This window comes from Falco punctatus (assembly GCF_963210335.1).
Source record: "Falco punctatus genome assembly, chromosome: 3".
NCBI lineage: Eukaryota > Metazoa > Chordata > Aves > Falconiformes > Falconidae > Falco > Falco punctatus.
Genome location: NC_137582.1, coordinates 60,990,242 through 61,014,251, shown reverse-complemented (window position 1 = coordinate 61,014,251; position 24,010 = coordinate 60,990,242). Strand labels below are relative to the sequence as shown.

At 39.3% G+C, this 24,010-nt stretch overlaps 1 protein-coding gene across 3 annotated transcripts in view; it reads right to left on the bottom strand.

Moving 5' to 3' along the window:
- ANKRD12 (ankyrin repeat domain 12) overlaps positions 1-23,691 on the bottom strand; it is a 66,726-nt gene extending 43,035 nt beyond the window's left edge. For 2 of the 3 annotated variants that reach the window (XR_013926686.1, XM_080378956.1), the window contains exons 1-2: positions 23,515-23,691; positions 4,115-4,252 (exon numbers count right to left, since the gene is read on the bottom strand). Coding sequence is in view for 1 of the 3 variants with exons in the window: in XM_080378956.1 (XP_080235082.1) it covers positions 4,115-4,201 (87 nt within the window). In the remaining 2 variants the exon portion in view is untranslated. Of the gene's footprint in view, positions 1-4,114; positions 4,254-23,514 lie in introns of those variants that run through there. The other variant, XM_080378957.1, reaches the window with a different exon arrangement.
- Between the last annotated feature and the right edge of the window lie 319 nt (positions 23,692-24,010).

Sequence of the window (24,010 nt, the reverse complement as noted above, 5' to 3'; positions counted from 1 at the left end):
TACTGTTGGACTCTTCTTAAAGAGAGTTAATTCTTAGAATTCCCAAATGTGTTTCCCCTTTGGATGACATACCTATCACTTCCCTCTTTAGTTTTGACCATTTAAGTTCTAAAGTATAAATTCAGATAAATTGAAATTTCATTGTGTTCTTATGTCTATAAAATATCTCATGCAAACACTAAGTGGTCTATCCACTGTACACACTGTTACTGTTTTTTAATTTATTTTATGATCCCAAGATGAGCAACTGAAGTAAAAATACACATAGCCTAAAGTATGTATGATATAAACTCAATTTATTAACAGGAAGGTTATTTCTAATGACTTTCTTTAAGCTCTCAGAAGACCTGAACACATAGCTGATTCACATAGCTATTTACTGGTTGCTAGAATAGCACAATAAGCATTAATCTTTCATATTTGTCCAGTGGAAGTTAAGTCTCATAACAACAATAACTTTACTACATTCTTCAGTCAACAGCTAAGAGTGCACAACCAGTAAGAGCTAAACATTTTATCAACTATGAAAGGAAAACCAAATCCTGCAAGTGTTTTTTTCTTTTATCTTAATATATTAACCATTGGAACAGTCTTACATCACATATGTAGGCCATTCCAGTTTTTATTTTGAGGAGGAGAATGAGGATCTTTTTAGGGAGTGGTGTCCTTTAACATTACTGTTCATTTGTAATATGCACTGTTTTGTATGAACATCACTTCATATTAGGCCTCAGTACTTCCTTATATCAATTGCACCAAGTTAACGAATCCCTAACTTTTCATAAGATGTTTTAATGTTTCCAAAACTATTGTTTTAAAATTAATGGTTGCAAATATACATACTGAGAAAAATCCTGATTGGCTTTACACAAGCTTCCAGTACTTTCTAACTATACTTCATTTTAAGTTGTCACTGTTGACTTGGCCTGGTCAATCTTTACTTCAGAGTTTTAATGTTTGTGTATGTAATACAGATTTACCTTCATGACTTTCTGTTGTTCAAATTCAAATTTTACTCTTACCCTATTGCCTGTTGAATTTTAAATAATTTTCTATGCTGAATCCAAATGATTACAAGTGGCAATATTTTGTCTATTTTTTCTAACACAGGGGAAAGATTGCAGATTAGTCAAGAGCTAGCTAAACACTTCTGACAATTACTTGTCTGTGTGTTAGAGAACAGATCACGTGTCTGACTATCATCTTAAACATGTATTCAGTTTTTCCTCAAAATATGACAAAAGCAACCCAACTGTATTTATTATGCTAAACAAGTGAATACAGGAATATTAACTGCAGCACTTAAGTAATTCTGCAATTTTATTTAGCATCTCACATTTTCAATATTACATATCAATCTATATCATACAATCCCCAAACCAAACCCTACATTATTCTAATCTCACATTATGTTGTTCCAAGGCAGACAACAAACAAGACTGAACCTAACAGTGCAAGCAGTTTATCAGCTTCCTTTTTGGTATCAATGTAATTAGTCCACCATTGTGATTCCCTAGCTATGTCCTTGGTGAAACTTCCATCTTCCCCCAGACTCTAATTTTCTAAGTAATCTGCTTTGACTAGCATCTTAATCTCAAATACCAGGCAAGGTAGAATCTAACATTTGTCTACATTTCTAATTCCTGCACTGGTGATCAGTCTCAACAAACACTTCCTTGTTAGAGCAACCAGCTAAGGACAAACCTTCACACCAACTAATATGACAATCAAAGGGGTTTCTGTGACCATTAAAAATAGAATGTTACTATAATCCTTTCTAAATCAAATCTTGCTGTATTTCCTGGCCGTTAAATAAATAATAACATGTTCACTCTTCTGCTCCCTGGAAAGTTACGCCTACCTTCATATGAATTTGTATCTTTAATGTTCTGGCCAAAGAGCCCGCATGTTTCAGAAGACTGCAGAGATTGCAGGTATGGGGGTTACACAGCTCAGCAGATTAACTGCTACTGTTACTAGAAGAGAGGGAACAGTCTACCGGGATCAAGGGCAGGAGATTATGGGAGAGGAAGGTGTCAAGACACCCTGTGAATACTGAACTGGGCACAAGGGTTACTGGTAAGGTAGTTTCTTTGGCAGTGGTTGCAGACTGAACAGCCACTCTGTAAACTAGCACCGTTTTTCTACTATGGCAGCAAGCGACACGGAGGAGATGAGGGGGAGTAAGAGGTGGAAAGTGGAGGAAGAAGAGTTGCCTCCCAAGTAAACTATTTTTACTGATTTATATATTTTAACTCAGATTACAGAGCAACTTATATGTAAAATTCAAAGCCTAGGAAGGAAGGAAGGAAGGAAGTAATCTCCACTATCAAAATATAATCTATTTCTACAGACTCAAACATATAAATGCATTCCAGCCATTTCAAGCCATACCTTTAGCAAAGAAACAGGGAAAAGGAAAACTTAAAAATGGATACATTCCAGCAAACCCACTATTTTTGCTGTGATGAAAGTGAACAAAACATGAAAATTCATTTTAACCTCTATTACAGGTTTTTATAAATTTTTGGTTAGATTATAAATACAAATTAAGCTTGAAAAAACTGATGTCAAGTCTGTTCTCCTAGCATGAGCAGCTTTGCCTTCCAAGACTTTCCTGTGCCAAGTGGTGGGGTTTTTTTAGAAATACTGAAGTGTCAATATAATAAGAGTTTATAAAGCCAGAAAGTATTCCTTTTGTTAAATAACCTAAAACCTTTACAAAATATAACTTAATTACAAGTATATAAATAAAAAGGCAGTATTTAATACCACTAAATGTCACTGTAATAGCCTTCATATTCTTGCTCTTGTAGGCCCCAAGACATTCCCCTCTCTTTCCCAGTACTGAACGAAACTTCAGTTAACTCAACCATATCCCAAACAAGAACCAGGAAAAAAAACCCCAAACACCACACAAACCAAACCACTCCAACGTTTTTTCATCCCTTTACTCGTAAGCCTATTTCTTTTCCTCATTCTACTCTGTTACCTTCCTCTTCTTATCTACGTATTTCATCACAACTAGCAAAAGTAACTACCTTTGCCTCACTTTACTGGGAACCATAAAACAAACTGGGAAGAGATAAAAAAATCTAAAGGTTTTTATGAATGTTTTCAGAAGACAAATGGTTTGAAGTAGATGCTGGATCTTCTAAACTTCCCTAGTTTTTAATCTCTTCCTATCTTATATCCATTCATTAAATGATCTTGCAGAGAATACAGACTTCAACAAAACAGTAAGTATGACCACACACACAGAGTCTCCTTTTCCAGAGAAGACACTCTTAAATACCATTTGGGTGTTAAATGGATTCTCTTTCCTTAGGGCTACATAAAACTCATCATTCACAATTCAGAATTTTATTTTATCTTCTGTTATTCATTAGTACTACAGATAAAACTGTTGTCTATTGTAAAATTGTACTAGGCAGACAAAACTGAGAACTGAGTTATTTGCAACTCTGCTCCAAAGTTTGAAAATGGTAGGGTACTTCACATTTATAAACAATAAACCACTCTTTGGTGTTACTAGAGCTCCGGTATTCCTTCATTCTCTAACACTCAAAAATGGATCTTATCATTTTTGAAGTGGACTCCCTTGCACAGGTGTTACTCTTAACTCTTCTGCAGCATTTAGCTTTCAAGTCCTCCTAAGAGAGGGAACAAGTCCCTGTGTTACAAAGGAATGTAAGAAACTTGTGTTTTTTCACCGGTCTGTGCTGTCACAGGTCTTCAGAAATGTTTCATGTGTTTGTAACAGAGAGTAAGTCCGTAAAATTAAATAAAATATGAATCATTGTTCTTGTGAGCATATGGACTTCATATGATGTAAGATATGAAAACCATGCACTAACTTACACCAAATAAAGCCAATCCATCCAGCTTCTTCTGAATTAAGTTGCAAGTTACAATAAAAGGCATATTCTATTCCCTAGTTTAATTTAGTTAAAGCCATGTAAAAACTTACACTTCTTTTTTTCTGCACTTAAGATATCAGAATACAGATTCATATTCAGTTCTTCCCATTACAGCAAAAAACCAACCCCCCAGTGTCAGAATACATGCTCTTCATTTCACTGAAATTAAATGGACATGAATATGATTTTGTTACCTTTCTTGCAGTTGGTTTTTCCACCATGGTGCTATCACTATCAGAATTTTCAACTTGAACTGTTTTTGTAGACCCAAATTTGGGCATTTTATAGCGGTTTAGCTAGCTGTATCTTGCATCAGTGGGTTCATCGTGTGTCTGAAAAACAAACAACCAACATTACATAAATATACACACTGCAGTGTTATTTCAGGGCAAATGTTGTTACTGCACATGGTAGCAGAGTTGAATAGTGCCCCAGAAAAGATGACTAACAATGACACCTGACTTCAAACATCCCACTCATCTGCAGCTTAAACCTTGGGGTGAAAACACAAAAGGTCTAACATGGCTGCTACTGGGGACAGCGTCATCAGAAAGCCACCAAGTCAGCAGCTGAACTGCCTCATCCCTCTAACCTGCACCTTTGGCAGACTTAACGCTTTTGGGTATTTGATGTCTCATTGGTTCAGTATCTCATTTTTGTAAGTAATAAGACTGGGAAGATGCAGAAGATAATTTCTAGCAACACTGAAGAGAAACCAAGCTTTCTAGCCTGGGAAAGTGAAATATCATCTACCCAAAATATTATGGAAAGAAGATCAAATCTTGGCGATTTGGTATCCTTTCTGTCAGAATGAGAAGTAAGTGTCAGAAGAAAAATCTTCTAAAGCTTAGACCTGGAACTAGAACCCTTAACTTTCACTGTCTAGCAAATTAATCGCATAAGCCATCACTACATATATATACGCATGCACATAACACTCTTAAGAGAGAGAATGTGGCGTTTCATCTCCAGGGTATACCAAGTACATTACAGATCCACATAATGGAAAAGGTCTGATTCACCTCTTCCACAGAAGAAGGAGCCACTCCTCTCCTAAGAGGGCCCAACAGGAAAGGTCACGTGAAAAGCACAACTGCATCAGACATCACTGTAAAGCTGGTGATATTTTATGGGTCTTTTTGATATGATGTATTATATTACAAATATTTAGGTGATCACAGTCTTGCTAAGTCTTGTGGTGATTCTAGGTCTCAGCTAGATGTTGTTTCATGTGTGACATTTCTACTGCTGCTTTATAGGTTAAAAGTTTTGGATCATCATGTCGCAAAAATGTTGCTGTCACAGGACCAGGGCCACTATTTTGGTTTGACACAGGTAACTTACAGAGACTGGTATGTTCTCACTGCAGATGACTTTGAGAAAACTGTTTTGTACACTAGACCTGACACACAGAACTTTCATATTCAAGAAAATTTCTACACCCCACCGCACCAACCCACCCATCCCCCACAAGACGTAAACTATGGGAAATTCCCTTACAGAATACTTGGTTAAGATTAATACCATTGTATATAGCAAAGTAACATCTTACTTTCTCATTCTTCCACAAAAGGAGGGGAAGAACAAGAGGGGAAGGAAAGTTCAAAATGTTCAATCCTAAAGTTGGAAAATTAGGAAATGATACACTATGGTTTGCTCTTTTCTTTCCTTTCCCCCACAACGGAGTTTTTTGTTTTTATTTCTTTAATATTAACCACAAGCTTATGAAAAACAAGAAGAGCTTAATTAGAAACTGTCTCATATACAATAACCTGAATCTTGTCTCCACTACTATACAAGGTACAATATTGTGAAATTCCTACTGTTCCACTCTTACCTAAGATAAAAGAACATTAGGGTATCCCCTTCATTTATGTAGGGTCAATAGGATTTATGCCCTACTGGACAGGGACAGTAATTGCTCATTTTTAATGAACAAAGCACACTGTTACTTGCCTGTTCTTTTTATTTGCTTTTTGTTAACAGTTGCAGGAAGAAAAAAGGTTATTGGTGCAACGTAGAGTACCCTAGAATGAGTTTCCGGTAGTTTACACCTAAAATGAAGCAATGAGATAGCATCCTCACAGACAACAACTACTGTGTTGATTACACCACAGAGTATTACCATAGCAGCAAATACCTGTTTTCATGGTTTTAAAAAGAAGTCATAAATCTTCTTTTGCTCAGTTAGCCTCTCAAATCCTCTTAACTTTCATTCACAATTCCCGTTGTATATATCATCATGATTATAACTACTTTAAAACAGATTAACATGTGAAAATTATCTTTATTATTTTAATAAAAACATTTCTCATTGCATATGCTGCTGTTTTCTTTCCTTTTTTTCTGCTGCTGGACTCCCTGAAACTAACTCCATCCCTGCTTTGCTTCTTTTCCCTTCCTGGTTTGGTAATGCCATTCCCTATACCCTTCTGGTACTGACAGTAAGGAGCCCAGATTCCTGAGCTTAAGTAAAATTTATTAGCTTAGGCTTGGCTCCACTCCTTTTATTTGCCTCACCAAGAGGGGCTAAAACACATTAACTGGACAAGAGTTCTTCCTCCACAAAATGCCCAGCTTGCCTGCATGTCCTTTCAAACCTTACTGAGCAGAAGTAATTTATTTTCAAAAATGGTAGACCAAAAAAAAATTCAAGCTATAGGTATTGTATAGGGACAAGAGGATGATGAAAACATTTTCAAAATACATTTAAATTAAAGGTATTTTTATATAACACAGCACAAATAATACACAAATTAAGTAAATGAAAACAGAAAGCATAGGATGTTTCCATTTTCTTTACCACATAATCAAAACAAAATGTGAATTCATTTAATTCTTGACCCCAAGCCAGCTATGTTTTGAAGAGAAAACTGTTTTGGAAGTTCACTAAAGCTGAGTATCACATACTGTATTATTAAAGTAGAACCATCCACCGATCACATTGACACACGGCAGTATTTCCATGAAGTGTTTTATGTACCAGGTTGCCGTTCCACAATCCCTGTATTAAATACTTTTCAGACAGACATAAATGCTTCAAATACTTGAGAAAAAATTTTAAAATGTCATAAAGGGTAGGTTTTTTTTTTATTTCCTAAGATATCACAGTCCAGAAATGTAAGCAAACTATTCAACCCATGATCACATACTATATATTACAATAAAATGATGACCTGAAGAAGTGATTTTACTGACATTTTAACTTTATTTCTGTTTGCCTGCAGTTCAGTGCCATTTCAACTCATGTTCTGAACACAGTAATTTGCATTCCAAGTGAAAATGGAGAACATTAGCAGGTTCTTCCAGGGAAACCCAAATCTGTCTGCTTTGAGTTTCCTTCAGGGCTGTTTCTTAATGCGATTACTGGCTTATTAGGCGGTCTTGATGGCATGTTTCAAATCAACAGAACTTTAATTTAAAAGTTAAACTCTTTACATTCAAATTATTCTCTGTCACAACAAGCAGCACCATTACTTTTCATCTGACAAACAGGCACAGCTGTGCTTTTTCTCTGACAAACTGATCTATTTCAAGCTTTTCAAGAAAACATAGAATCTGCTTCCTACAAAAAGAAACTTCTCTGCATGTAAAAGAATCAGATATTCTGATTTTACGTTTGGACATCTGTCCTGCACATTCATTATAGTTATCAATGTCCTATTACTCAAAAAACAGTTCAACTTCTCTTGTTCATTTTTCACCTAAAGGAACTGAAAGATTCTTTTTTCTCCTTAAAGTATCAAAGGTGAGCATTTTGAGAGATCTACAGGCAGTGATATAAAAAGCTGGGATTATTTAATAAAAAAAAACCCACCCCAAAAACACCCAAACCCCACCAACTACCAAAATTTCAGATACAAGTAGCTTCAGAAAATTCAGCATATAATACAACTCTAATACCAACAAGTTACTGTATTGATTTGTATAAGCTTACGTCTAGCACTAATAGAAGGGCATGCCTTCACTTACGTAAAAACCCAGAGAACTCACACAGTACTCCCAACAACGCTGCTGCCACTGTTGTTCAATCCCTTTATATGAGTTTTTGCTTTCACTCCAGCCACTTGAGAAACGGAGGCCCATGTGTTCGTTACATGCATATGTATGATTCACCAATGACTTTCACGCCCATAGACATATTTTCTTCAAACTTGACAGCAGAGAAAAGTTTTCAAATATATTAAGCACTCACAAATTTAATGGAAAGAGGTGGCTGGTAGATAATAATGATCATCTTGTCACCGTTTTCCCCGAGGGAAAGTTTCAGTATGAGCTTCATGCTACGTTGCATATAAGAAAACCCTATGTGAGATGGCCTTTACAAACCACTTTCCTTCTTTTCCCCTAGTCACAGGGCAAGTTTCAGTTGAGACTTGCACATTACCAATCAACTGTAAGACACAAATCTATAAGAAATTAAGCATCACTAGTTCTGGTGCTCACAGAACTACTTGTTTCCTTTCTGGTTTATGATGCATGCTTATCTTATTCCTGCATGTCTTCCCCATAATATAAACAGCAAAAAGTTACATGATACTTAGGGAAGGTTTTCTTTGGCAGCCCTGTTGTACAGTTGATCTTGAAGGTTAGATGACTGCTATTATAGAAGATCAATGGGGTGCAAGACCGAACTTGTATGAGAATATTAGTAGCAGATGAGTTAATTTCCAAGATACTGCATTTATGCTTGAGCTCTAGAATACATCTGCACTTGAAAAGCAGGGGATCTAACATAAGGCAATCTTCTCAACTACCTGTTCTATATTTCCCGTATCTTATTTCATCTGCAGAGGAAAAAAAAAAAAAAAAAGAAAAATATCCCTTTCTTCTAATAGGGATTTACTCCAGACTAGGAAACAGTGAATCAACTGTAAAAAATTTCTGCTATAAATATTTGACATGAGTGCTTCAGAATGTTTTGCTAAAATTAAACAGATGAAAATGACAGCTAAGGCTACATCTACATTAGCAAGAACTACAGAATTATCAAGAGCAGATCTCTAGAGTGGAACTGCTTGTAGCAAAAAATCAGAATTTACTCTAGTTACATTTAGCAGTTTTGCTCTGGACTAGTTCTAGTGCAGTCCCATGTACTAAACACATATTAAAGGCTGGAGCACACTGAGCACACATCTCTGCTTAAAACCGAAGGAATCAAGCTCTGCAGCCACTGCATAGATCAAGCTAAACTACAGAGAGGAGAGATAAGGATAGTCACTAAAAGTGTATTCCTGATTCAAACTAAGACACTGACCTGATTTCCTCTTGGCAATCTCCTCCCTCCCACACCCATGACTTTGTCTCTTCCAAGTTTATTTAGAAATGACTAGTACGATCTAGATCTCAAAGCTATTCAGTCTATTATGGAAAGGGGAAAAAAAAAGCTGGTGGATGAGCATAAGAGAGCGACGTCTAAGAACAGCTGAACTGAGGGAAAGGCAGGCAAAAGCCAACATTACATATTCTGTTCAGAGAAAGCCAGCTGGCCAACCCGTATGTACATACTGGCTAATTAAGAAGTAAGTAGGTAGCTCACACCTAGCCATGCCAAATGCTATCTGCGTTCTGGTGGGAGTGTCAAAGGCAGCTGAGGTTAATGCACTGGGAGAAAGGGAATGGGTATAGCACAAAGGACCAAAACCCACAGAAAACTGGGCTTTTAAAATACTGTAAGAAGCAGAGTTTAAGCAAAAAGATGTTCATTTAACTAAGTTTAGCACTCTTTGGGTGTTTTTTTTTCTTCTCATCAGGAAAGCGCAAGTGACTTCAGTATTTTATTTCACAAATAAAGCATCCCTCAGCAAATAACTGAGAGAAGTGTTTTCTTTCCAAAAGAGAGGTTAACAAACTCCAGCACTACTAGCGCTAAAAGAAACATTGTGATGGGAGATGTAGCAACATTGTCAATCATCTTCTTGTTCTTCCAGAACTCTGCGCTTCTATATCCACAGTTACTCAGCCACAACCTACTACCATACAATGCAGCCACTCCCAGTCAGACTGTAGTGCATGTACTATCATACCAGCATCTCCTTCTCACCTACAGCATCTACTAAGAAAAAAAGGGCACGAGTTGAAATGAGACATTATTTGGGAAATTTTGGTTAGAGGCTGGGGACATTGTAAGAGGCACAAGATCAGGAATTTGGGACTGTCAGGAAAAAGACCATTCAGGTCCAACACACAGTAGGATGGTAGTAAAGTTCACTAGTACAGAGCTGGGTTTTTCTGGCTTCGGAATTTAAACATCATGTGTAGGAAAAGACCATCTATACTTTTACCTGATATTTCCCACACAGAAGTATGCCTGTGAGGAGTAAAGGTTCAGATTAGCTAAATAAGAGAATGTGATTGTGATGAGGAAGCAGCAGAGAGAGAGAAACTTCAGACGACAGGTAAGAAGGGATTGTGCTTGGGAGGAAGGCACAGTAGAATCCATGATCAACACACAAGAATTTTTTCCCCAGAACATAAAAACACAAATCAAAATTCTTTAGTCTTGCCACTCCTGTGGCCCTGTAAAAAAGCACAAGTGTTTAATCTTCTTTTAGTTTTAATGGAGAATGACAAGCTAACTACTGTGGTCAGTTTTCCATTACCTTCTTGGACAGACATACTCACAGAAATGAAGTCTCAAACACTACTGACATCTCATGAGAATGTCAAAATGGTGGTAATGGATGGGATATTGCCCAGTGCATACACTTTAAAAATCTCATTCTAACATTAAACAAAATATTGCTCTGAAATTTCAAAATTTCAGAGAGACCGTAGCCACAAAAACATTAGGTTTTGTACCAAGGTTTTCATTGCAGACGACTACATAAACACAGCTATTCTATAATCATTGCAGCAGTTTATTTGATCTTTACAATTAAGAAAATTGAAAGGGCTAATAAAGGTTTCATTTGAGCAAAAATATTTTGAGGTTTCTTGTGCAGAGTCCTATGAAAACATGTTACATGGATCCCCCCCAAAGACTTCTTTCCAATCATTTAGCAACCAATGATGCTGCTGGGTCCGCACACACGTTACTGCTAAGTAGGATTACCAAACAACTTAACTACCAGGGTGCTAAAGTCAAAGCTGAGTAGGCATGAGATCCATATAATGAAACACTTTTTCCAAAAGCTGATAATGTATTACACACACAGAGCTATAATGGACTAAACATACACAGCAGTACATCCCTACTGCTGCAGGCTAGAGGCATTATTGTCCTTCACAAGCTCAAAGGAATACACATTTTGCATAAGAAAAGATTAAATAAGAGGCTGTATGTGTGTGTGTGTTATACTATGTAAGACTAAATTTTTTACCATCACCCCTTCCTGTATATGGTGTGCACTAAAATATCATGAAATGTAACAAACAGAACAATTTACCAGGCACTTTTTGCCATGCACTCCACAGTGTCTCATTGTACTTGCAATACAGCAACCAGCAAACAAGTTACCAAGTACTACTGGCTTTAGGTAGCACACCAATTCAATATATAGGAGAGAAGAGCGCCTGAATGATACATGCAGTGGCTTTTACAGATGAAAGTTGACAAGAACATTTTTATTTGGAAAATATTCGCAAGCTCTTTTCACACGATTGCGACAGTTCAGTCCGTGCAGATTCCAGTGTCAAGAGTTATGATGAAAGACCTAAGCTCCAACAAAGTCTCAAACTAACAGTGCCTAAGGCAACAGTCTGTTGTGGTATTAAGTGTAAACGCAGTACCCAGCATGGACATGAGTCACAAATTTGGCAGATTTTACAGCATTTGATGATAAAATATGACAAAACACTTCTGGTCCAGAAATGAGAATATTTTTTTTATTACAATTTTCCTTTAAGATTTACACAATACTTGAGATGACTTCGTGGCTAGAACATTCAAGGCTGAGTTCAGTTCTACTCCTTTCTTTGCTGCACCTATTGCACAACCTCAGAAAAAGTACCTTACCTCTCCCCTGCAGCAATTCTCCCTACCAGATTTTAGAGGCTACACTAGAAATAAATAAATAAATAAAATCCCAACCCAAAACACCAGCCTAACAAACACACCTTTCAGAAATATATGCCATGAAACAACTTGGGTATGTGTATTTCAGAGACTCCTCAGAGCCCAGCTAATATATGCAATGGACTACTAGACTGGCTGTCGTATCAGAGAGTATTTCTACATTTTATTTTCAAATGTTTAGATACCCGAGATCAAACATAAGGATCACAAAAATCTTTCTGTAATAAGGAAAATAAATTATTTGAATCCCATTTTATAAAGGTGCCCTTGAACAGTGAAATAGGAATGGGCAGTGACTACTCAATCTCCAGAACAGCTTTTAAAATACTCCTAAGTACCTACTCATCCCATGCCAGACTACACTACACAAGGCTAGGATGAAGTCCCTAAAAAACAGCCGACACTCAGGCAGCAAGAAAGATTTTCCAATACTTCAGCTGGAACTCACTACTACTTCCTACCAAAATTAAGAACGTATCTCATAGTCTAGGAATTTCTACTAAGAGCAAAAAATGAGAGGACATACAACTCTTTCCTATACAGAAAACAAACAAGACTCTTTGCAGGGGTTTTGTTGCACTTGCCTGTATAGGACCTTGGGCTCCTACCCAGAACACCTCCAAATTCCTATTTTAAGAGCCTGAGTTTACCTGTGCATGGTTTCAAGTATCAAGTTCCACAGATTTCACAAAACCCTTCAATCTATTTTCCACACTAACAGGAGCACCCAGACTTGTCGACCTCTTTCTAACAAATACACCCTATTAAAGAGCATGACCAAATCTGTAGTTTTCTGATTGAGTTTTGGTAAGGCTTCCCACCTCTCCCCCCCTTTTTTTTTTTTTTTTTAAAAAAAAGAAGCTAAACACATGCTTACCAAAGAACACAAAAATTTCATTGATCATAGAATTGAAGAATAGTTGAGGTCAAGGGACATCTGGAGGTCATTTAAGTCGCTCAGTTATCTAGCCAGTTAGGTGCTTTCAGCTGTCATACCTTACACAGATCAGGTTGTTTGTTACTTGAGGAGGAAAAAACAGTAAAAGAAACCATGGAATGTACATACCTTGCTATTCCTGATTAACTGTAGGCACCTATACATCATGCAGCAGTGTTTTACAACAGCACACTGTGGAATAACAAAAAAACCAAAACCAAACCACTTTGGCCCAGAATTTAATTTACAAAATCTTATTCACTGATTGAAAATACCACACCCCAATATGCCTTTCAGATTTGTTGCACAGGTTGACTTGAATTTTAAAGGTACTACTGGTTTATAAATTACAGATAGATCATGCTTCAGTAACAGCTGTCTGAGCAAGTGATGGCTCCTCTTTCATGACACAGCTCATCATTAAAAATACACCTGCACTTCTTTCTGTAATGTTCTCTTGAAGCTACACTTACAATAAATGTCAACCAAGTGAGGACTGAAACTCACTGGAGTAGCATTGGACACCTCTTGCCTCATGCACTTTTAAGTAAAACTCAAAAATCTACCTATTGGAACAAAACCAACACACTGGTACTGATTTGCTTCAGAAAGTAGAAACAAAACATGATGAAACAAATCAGATTTTTAGTGTAACTTACATCTCTGATTCATACCTCCTTAGATGTGATCAAGCAATATATTAAATTTGCTGAACATTCATTCCTTTTAAGCTAGTTTAATGCTTAATGCTCCTGCTGAAATGTTTAAGCAGCACTCAAGGCAAAAAGTGGACTTCAATTTTCTGTGATCATTGTTACTACTGGCAAAGGCAAATTCCCATAGCAATTCGAGACACTTGCTTCTGTAGCTGTGTGAAAATTTTTTGACAAGCTGGTGAAATTCTGAGGAATTACTGACCAGAAACACATGCAGCAAGTGGCTTTACTTGCTTCCACAGAAAGAGAATCTATCTGTCACTTGTACCACAATTCCCTGCTATTTCAGCTTGCCTCAATTTCTATGTTCTTAAAGAGAAGAAAGTGTCTACAACACTTCTTTTAAAATTTGAAAATAGAACAATCCTCCTAAATGAAAAGGAGGGCCTTACCCTGGACAACACCACAGAACTTACTATCCAAAACTCAAAATTTGAAATAATAAGGGTTAGGCTCTCCCCCCTTCCACAGACATTAATTTATTTTCACAATATTGCTGGAAGATGAAAACTTATTATTTCCTTCATTTTACACACGGTGACTTAAGTGCACAGAAATAATAAAGTCATGAATTTGACTAACTTTCCATGTCCATAACACATTATGGACTTTATTTTCCAGATTATTTCATGCTAGGTAGTACTTTATACTTGGTTAGACCATAGCTGCTAGCAACTTCAGTTTCAGCTTCTGCAAACAACTCTTCTTCCCTACTACTGCTGAAGGAATAAGCTGTAACAGTCTCAAAGCAGTTATCCATAAGGAAAACACTTGGCAAATGCTCATAAAAAGCCTGTATCTTACACAAATGCCAAAACAGACTGAAAATTGGTAATTTTCAGGGTCAGTACTCAACTGCCTTTAACATGGGACCCCGTTTTCTCTTTCTGCAACCTCCTCTTAAGATAGAGAACTCATTCCAACTTCTGCAATAGGACTCCTCTTGAAGCAGTTTCCTGGATGCCACAATCCATCCTCAGAGAACCACCTAGTTAATTCTTTAAAGTGGAGTCCCAATCAAAAACCATCAACCCATGATCCCATTCTACTATCTCTGCAGAAAGGCAAATGAGCAGTGCTACTCATATGGCAGACAGAATTTCTGACACAGCAGACCACAGAGGTTAGTGACACTGTAGCATAGAGCAAGAAGATGTTCAAATACAGACAAGATGCACTTGTTTCACTACTTTTGCAACACACTCCCATTTCCTTTCTTAACTTTCTCGAAAGTTTCCTGTCTCAGATTGTGAGATCCTCCCACTGCAAATGCCACTCCACACATCAAGATTATGAAAAAAAATCAAATTGGTCTGTCGGTATCAGACTTCTAAACTCATATGGAATTCATCAGTTTACATTTTGCCAAGCCACCGAAAAAAATCATAAAGCCCCCTAACATTTTATCAAAATATCCTTGCAAGTGTTATACCAAATAATCTAGTCTTGCTTGGCATGTAAGAGCTAAAAATTATTAGCACAGGAAAAGAAATAAAAGGATCCCAGCTATTTATAAACAACCTTTAATGTTCTTCCGCATAGATAACTGAACACAGAAGAACTAAAAAAAATGAGTGTGCTAGGCTCTACTTCTGCTTTAACACCTCACTGTAGTATACTAAACATTAAGGTCCAAGTATCCAAAAAGTGTAATTTTCAAAGGACAGGAAACACTCAAAGAATCTGTTAAATTCATGGACCCAAACCCTGGGTAAATCCATCTACATCAAGCCCCATCTAAAAGAAGACACCAAGAGACTGTCTCCAAAGACCCTGTAAGGTGCTGAGAAAAGATATGAAGCAAAAGAAGTAGGGAAGGGATGAATTCTTTCCCAGTTGACTCTTGAACACTTTCTAGAACACTGAAGTCTTTCATAACTTAAAAAAATAAAAAAGAAAAAAAAAAGAAAGCTATGGGAATTAATTTAATGCTGTTCAGGGTGAAAATCAATGCTGACAAACATGGCCTAAACTGACAGGGTGGCACAACACTGAAAACAGGTGAGTGGGGAAGATGGTGCTTTGCACAAGGGATCCCAAAATAAGATTTGATATAAACAGACAGCTGAAACAAGGAAGCATTGAATGAGAAGGTACCTGAAGGAACAAAAAGTAAAATCAAATACTATGATTTCTTCCCTTTCATTTCTGAACAGAAATAGTTTCACAAGTCTGAGATCCTAAATGTTACTTGTTTAGTAAAAGAACTACACAGGACAAAGGAACTGTCTTTACAATAGGTACTCTCTGATTTACATCTCAATTGTATAGACATTTATATTCAGTATAATCTTTCAGAACAGAAGTCCTACAGTTTAAGATTACAGAATTATTTCAAAGAAGTCTCTGAAGGGCTGTGGGCTTCCATAATAGTGAAGCATGTGGACTGGATACACACATTACAAATGAACTTGCAAAACCATAGCCTTAAGTAATTAATAATTTTCGCAAGACTGGGAAAATGCTAGTTTTTCTAGAAAAGCATAAAACAGTAGGACGTTTCATATCACAATGGCATAACAGTAGGACGTTTCATATCACAATGGCATCCCAGATTGTACAAGAATGGCAGAACCTTCATCAATAAGCTATTATTACCTTGCATAAAAAGGTAGATCGCTCCATCATCAGTATTTTCTCATATGATTTCCTCTTAATACCCAAGTGTTGCATTCAAAATCACTTAAATTAATATTTTATGACAAAACTTATTTTAAATTAAGCAGCTTAAATTATCAAAGTTCAGAGTTTGTGCAACATAACTTTTGCATAACATAAACCAGGTGACATTTTTATCAGAGAACAGTTCGGAATTATTTAAAAGCAGAAAATCCTCCCTGATTCTGAGACTTCCGCTGAAGATACTTTTTACATGTATAGGTACACATCTCGTGCCCCAAACTAGGAGGGGCAAGATGCAAGAAACAAACATTTAAGAGCAGGATTAACTCCTGGCATTAGCAACAAACAGAAACAAACTAACAAAGGGGGGGGGGGGGGGGGGGCGGGGGGAAGCATTGCCTCTCCCAAAAGGGTGATAAACCTGACTTTGAGAAGTCAGACAGTGACTCCCACTTCAGCGTGGCAGGAGCAGCTGCCCCATAGCGACAAGGGGCATCGTTCCTTCTGAACCAAGGTACTCTTTCTACAGCATTCCTCTATGTGGGCCAGTAAGGATCTGCAACCAGCGCCAGAATCCAAGATGAATCCAAAGGATGTTTGTCAGTATTGTCTTACTCTCAAGTGCATTTCTCTACTCTCAGATTAACACTTTGTCTTTTCATGGAAGATACTAGCATTATTGCTTTTCCATATGGCTGGCTGTTCTGCAAGGAAGCACTGGAAAGAAAAACAGAAGGATGATGGTACAAATAAAGCCAGTTGAATAAACTGTTTTTTCTCCTTGAAAGGAATGCTGCAAGCTCAAAAATATTAAGTTTCTTTTCAGACGTTAGCAATATTCAAATGATAATTTCTGAATAAATGCTCTTACAATATTTATGCTTTAGCTACCTTTCTTATTTCTTCTTCGGTTGTAGAAAATAAGGTTGTTTCACTTTCAGTTTCTCATTCACAAGCCTACTCTGAGTTGCAGACATTGGGAGACTTCCTTCAAGTAAGTTCCAGCACAACGTAAAGAAGAGATACACATATTTGTCTTTCCTTAAAAAAAAATAATCAGAAACTGCATTTTTAATAAGCCAAACGAAGTGCAAATAAGTCTTATTTATGTACCCAGTTAATTAGTCATTTCAATAAAAAAAAGACCTCATTAAGAGTCTGTATAGCAGTACTTAGTAGAATGCAACACAGCTTTACAAGACTACCACACACAGGCAGTACAAGAAGAATGCATGCTTCTACTATTAAAAATTAAATTAGTCAGGAGAAACACGTTACCTACAACAGCTGAAAAAGTTCTATTCCACATTTGAAAAAATGAAGTTTGACCATTTTACAATTTATCAAGCCTTCAGCACCAGGTTCAGCACGGAATCCCAACAGACTAACTAAAATTAGAACTTAACCACATTTTACTCATGCTGTTGGGGTGAATTCCAGGTTCAATCAATCATGGCTATAAGCAAGCTGCTCTAGCTGACCCTGCTCTGAGCAAGGGGTGGACTACATGACCTCCAGAGGTGCCTTTTGATCTCAACTAGTCTATGATTCTGTTCCATGAATGAAAAATGCAGATGTTCTTTACCTCAGCAGCAGCAGCATGCCCAATGGCAGTTCTCTCCTCCTGCTGCTACATTCAGCATATGAAAAGGTTTTTCATATTCTCCAGCAACTTATGCTGTGTAAACAGGACTGAATTTATTCCAAAGACTTACATAGGTGGCTTGAAGAATCTGTGTAGCTTGGGAGTACTGATGTCATACTCAAGTTAGATCATATCATTAAGACAGCCACACAGAATACAAGCATCATATTCCTACTGAAGGACATACTAGCTATCGAAATAAACATTGACATGGGAAAACAACCCCACCTTTTTACTCTGAGAATCAGACACACATAAGCTTTCAGAGTGCTTGAAGGGATCTCCCTTTATACGGGCTAGCCTCTCAAAACAAAGCAGATTCTTGATCCTATAAAGAGGAAGTCTGGGAAAGAAAGTCACGCTTGCCAAGAACTCTGGCTCTTAGGAGCCAAAGACACTTATTGCAAAATCCATTAGTCCTCCCTTTTAATCTACAAGTCTAAAAACTCGTATGTTCACAGGTGCTTCCTCTTCAGTCTTTTTTAGGACGAGTTATGGGTTCAAAGGAAGCACCTGCACAGATGTTTAGAATAATATGATACTCCCTTTAAGCTAAATGGAGAAGTGGAGTTGTAAACTTCAGTTTTGATCTACTGGTTATTCCTTAAAGGTGTCACTAAGCCGATCTCTGACAACTAAGACTGATACATTAGTACAGTGCCTAACAAAGAAAAACATAAAAGTCTTTCTATCAGTACTCTGCCCAACTTAAGATAAGCAAGCCTATTGCCCATTAAATTTGAATTCTTCTAAAGGAACCTACTTCTCTCTGGAAACCTGAAGATCTGCACAACAAGAGATTTCAAATCTGCTCTGTACATTACTACTAGGACCTCCGTAACTTCTATTTAAATCTTCATAAGCAAATGATAATTTGCCAAGCTAAAACCAAGAAAACCCACAACTTATCTGTAGCACTGCCTGAAGTAACATAACCACAAAACACGCAAAGGCCCTTCATGGGTTAAAAGCAGACTAACTGGCAACACCTACTCACAGTGCTTCAACTTTAGCAGGATTCAGCACGGGTAAAACAGTGTGCATGAGTGCTACCATTCACGAGTAAGAGCTAAAGCAGCAGATGCAGGAAAAAAAGCAAGCCTCTGACGAGGCTTACTTACAGGTCCCCAACTGGGTAACAGAGGTTTTTGTCCTGGCTAAATTGTGAAGACATGCAAAACATTCAATGGTCTTTATTGCCACCTCTTGGCCATCACCACATATCACAAAAGTAACAGAATAAAATCATATGCCAGTTCCTCTACATAAATAATTTTTCTTTGAGGGACAAGAGATAGTGAGTGAACAGATGGAGTGGAAACAGGATAACCAGAATACTGTTTGCATCCAAGTATAACTATTTAGAGCTGTAAAACTACAATAAGTACAGCAATTAACCTTCATTAATGTTCTGCTATGTCATCTGGAGAATTGAAGGGACCGCAAAGCAAAGTATGAGTTATTTTCAAGACAAAAGAATTATTTTTTATTTATTTAGAAAAGGTAATACAGTTGTCAAAACACCTGTCCCCTCTTGAAGTCAGAAGACGAATGATTTAGTATTACCCACATGAGAAAGTATCATGAAATGAACTTTCCATTTTCCCTTTATTATTAAACTAGTAGTAAGAACGCAGATTAGCAGGTTGCTAAACAGCATAGACCACCACAGAAAGTTAAAATTTCTCTCAGCATTCTTTGTTCCACACAATCTTGCAGCAAATATAAACAAGAAGGTACTTCCACAAACTGGCTAAGGAAGCTGTTTATATCAGAGCTTGGAAGTTTCAAAGAACCAGACACCTATTAAGTACAACTAATACAAAAGGCTTTGAAAGAGAAGGGAAACTACAGGAAATGTCTTCTCATAAGTAAGCTCATTTCTTCTGACATCAAGCAATCAAACTTCCTAAGACTTCTACCACAATACTCCTAGAAATGCAAAGTGTTATATGGTTTCTGTTGCATTTAATAAATTTCAAAGCTAGGAGAGGGGAAAAAAGTACCTTCTATTTCTGGTATTTTCCAGCCCCATGAATGCAAGACATAGGACAAGAAGAAAGTAATTCCAATACTCTCCATCTCCACTGAGGTTTTGGTTTGCCAGTAGCCTATAACAGGAGCAGGGAAGAAAAAGTCCCCTCCTCAACTTGCATTTTTACTTGCTGCTTCTAATATAGCTCATAATTCTCTCTCTAACATTGCTAATGGCTTTTCTTTGCACAAACCAGTGTGAAACCAATCCTCTTGTGACGTTATCACTACCTAGAGCACTCTTGAGTAGCAGCCATGAAACTGAGGAGAGTTTATTCATTTGTTGCTTGCTAAAGATAAAATCAGTTGCAGCAGATCGTCAGATCCAGAGAGACAACCTAAAATAAGCCAAGGCAAAGTCACACTTCCCAAGGTCTTCAAGTCTCTCATTAAATAAATACTTAGGTTTTATGCAAGGTGGCAATAAAGGTCTTCAGCTGCATAGTTAAGATACAAATCAAGTCTCCATAAGCTTATGGAGGAACTTGCAAAGACTTATTTAGGTTCTGGAATAATAATGAACTCTTAAAAAAAAAGATGTTAGCAGGGCTCTGACTTCTGTTATTCTGTTAGCAAAATTATTCAGTGTCATAACACAAAATGCAAGACAGAGTTTGTGCTAATATTTATTTCATACCATCTGTTGCTAGAGTCTATGTAGACTCTAATGATGCAGTTTAAAAAAAAAAGTCTGATTTGGAGACTAAATGACCAATCAACATTTATACCACTCCATCTGCAGTAGAACATGGAAAAGAAGAAACACCAAACATTCATGCCTAGCCTACCTCTTCATAAGATAAGGTCCAAAAAACATCAAAAGTTGTTCTCAGTGTGTATATTAACAGGGCGGTAGCAGGTTAATCATTACATATTTTGTGATCAATAGTTTTTTCCAGTTTTAAAGAGGACCAACTGTGCTACTCTTTCAGATAATTTCATCAGCCTAAGATCATCTAAACATGGTACATCAGTTCAACAAACAGAATTTACTTTCATCTATCTGTATGCCCAATACAGAGGAAGAAGTTCTAGCTCGGCCATTTCTAGGTGCCTGTATTTCCACTAGAAGGATATCCAGGACTTCTTTCCATCTAGTTAAGTTAAAGCTGTAATAGTTTACAGGTTTTGTAACAATTTAAAGAGACACCTAATGGTGCAAAGAAACTGCTGTTTCACACTATGATTGATGACCTCTAATTTAATAAACACAGATATTTAATTTTTAGTATATACTTTTAATTGTAAAGGAAGTGGTAACATAGTAGTAACCCCTGTAACTAGAACCAAACACTGAAGCTTCATACAAGCACTCATTCAGCCTGCTCATTGAAAGATCTCCTCCTCAAAGAAGTTACCTATTATGCAAGCCTGCTGGAAGAAACTGTAAGTGAACTAAGTTTGTTGCACAGAGCCTGCTTTCTTACACAACATCTGTCCTAAGCTTTACTGTCTCTACTACTCAGAGTTCACAAATAATTTTGAATAATCCTCTGGGCGGGAGAAGAACATGCAAAGAGGTAACAATGGAAAGGCAGAAAGCCTTGTATTTGTAAGACTGAGCTGTCATCTTTGTGAAAGAACCAAAGGCGCTCTGATCATCTGTCTGCACTTAGTAATTACTAGAGAAAAGCCAGGAAATCAGAAAAGGGACTCACATACTATACACCAAAAAACTGACACCACAAGAATGCCACCACAGTCCTCTGGGTGCCGAGAAAAACATTGGCACTCCTTGACATTTTAGCTTACAAGACACATACAGGAAAGTAGAAGTAATAACAGGGGGGGGTGTGTGTGAAGACATAGTCAATGGGTTTACCGTTACCTTCCCAATGAAGTATTCTACTGTACTTCAATCCCTGCAGTTTTATTTGACCAGTTTCTTAAACTTGCACATAAACATAGTGAATTTACTCAGGGTGAGATTAAGGTCCCTAGCTGATCAAGTCAAAAACCTTGAGTTTCCAGCTAAAGAATGAAGAAAAGCGAGTGACACCCAACATCTGCACAAGCCTTAAACAATAAGAACAGGTGAGATGCCCTGACACATCATTTTGAAGATCTATTGCTCTGGGGAGTATTACCCACTAACTATAGCAGAGGATTACAGTGGATGAAGGAAAGACAGCACAGGATGCTCTTTACAGCTACACAGCACCTGTGAAGAGCTCACCATGTCCCTACCTAGAGTAACTAAGATGTGAAGACAACCAAGCTGCCATCAACTTCCATACTGAAAAGCATCTAAACCCTTACTGCTTCAAAACTAGAGTAGAAGCACCCCCCACCTCCAAATCATGACATATCAATAACAGTAAAATTATTTTAATAAAAGTTAATGATTTCTTATAGACATGATGATCTCACCCTTTCCTAGTGTTCCAAGATTATACAGTTTTTTCCTGGAACCTAAGAACATTTGGACTTTTCCACATCTGTCTGATAGCTTTTTGTTCCTACAAGCATCACAACTTACTCACTTGTCTCCATTAAGGAACTGCTTTACCCCACAAACTACCTTTCAATTCAGAGGTATAAAATTCAGATTTTCTTCCACATCACATGGCCCACAGAAGAAAGGCACAGAACACATTGGCCATGTCCAGGCAATTTCCACAAGACCTCTAGCTGGTAATACTGGTAGTAAACTGCTCATTTTATTTGGGAGTTTAAATAAAAAAAATAAACTAAAATAAAAAATCCTGTAATTGCTTGTCAGCTACCCAGTGCTTAAAAAAAAAAAAAAAAAAAAAAAGCTGAATATTAACAATAGTACCTAGAAAGCCATGCTAGAACTGTGCAACTGAGCCTGGCATTCTCTCATTTCTTGTCCTTCCTTTGTTGCCTGGTGTCACCTGTGCTGTGCGAGTTACGGTGCTCCACACCGGCGGCGCCCGCCGCCTTGCACTGGCACACCAGGCAGCTGAACGTGTTATTCTGCAAACAACCGGGCAGCCTTTCGCATTTAACGGAAGGCGCCAGAAACGCCTCAGCCGCTCGCCCCGGGTCTCGGTTTGACGAGGGCAGGCTGGCCCAGGGAGGCGGCACGGCCGAAATCGGCGGAGCAACTCCCGAGGCTCCAGGGAGCGACCGAAATTCCCGAAACGGAGGCGAGGCGGGTGTGTGAGCGTACACCGCCATGCCGCGCTCGGCACCCGCGCCCCGGCCGCCCGTGCAAACCCCGCCGCCGCCCGCCGCCCGCCCCGCAGCCCCGGCCCGGCCTCCCGCTGGAGCCGTCGCCGCCCCCCGGCCGCAAGCGGGCCCCCCGCCGGACTCGGCGGGCGAGAGGCGCGGCCGCCAGACGGTGACAGCGGCGGCCATGGCTCCCCTGACAGGCTGACAGCGCAGAGCCGCTGCCCGCCGCCGCCCGCGCCCCGCGCTGACAGGCCCGCCGCCCCGCCGGGCGGGAGCGGCGCGGTGCCCGCTGCCCGGGAGGGCAGGGCAGCGGTTACACCCCCCGAGGCGGGCACCGGGTCGGGGCTCCCCGGGCGCCCCGCGCCACCCGCCGTTCAGAGACAGGGGGGCGGCACCCCGCGGGCGCGGGCACCGCGGCGGGGGGTGGCACGGCGGGTCCCCGCCGCAGACCGGGAAGGGGCGTGGAGGTGCGCTCCGGTCCTTACCTTCTCCTGGGAGCCGGCGGCGGGACGCGTCCTCCTCCTCCCGCCGCTCCCCCCTCTCCGTGCCGGTGCGGCCGCAGAGATCCGACAGGAGCGCGGGTGCCGCCCGCCGCCACCGGCGGTGCCCAGGGGCTGGGGCGCGGGCTCAGCCCCGGCTCCGGCCGCCGTGGCTGTCGGCTCCGAAAGCTCCCCTCCCCCGCCCGCTGTCGCCCTCCCTCCCTCTCACCCTGCGCTGCCGCTCCCCTCCCCCTTCCCTAACGTCGCGGCTCGAGTAGCGCTCGGCGCGGCTCCCATTGGCCGAGCCCCGCCCACGTGGCCTCACACAGGGCACGGGACGCGGGCGGGCGGGCACTGCCGCGAACGTTACACCGCCCGGGCGGCGGTTGGGGAGGGAAGGGGGAGGGGGGGCAGCGTCACGGCACCGCCCTGTTCCCCATCCCAGGGGGAACGGACGCGGACGCGCCCCCCCCCCACCCCGCCCCGCCGGGCTCCTCAGCCG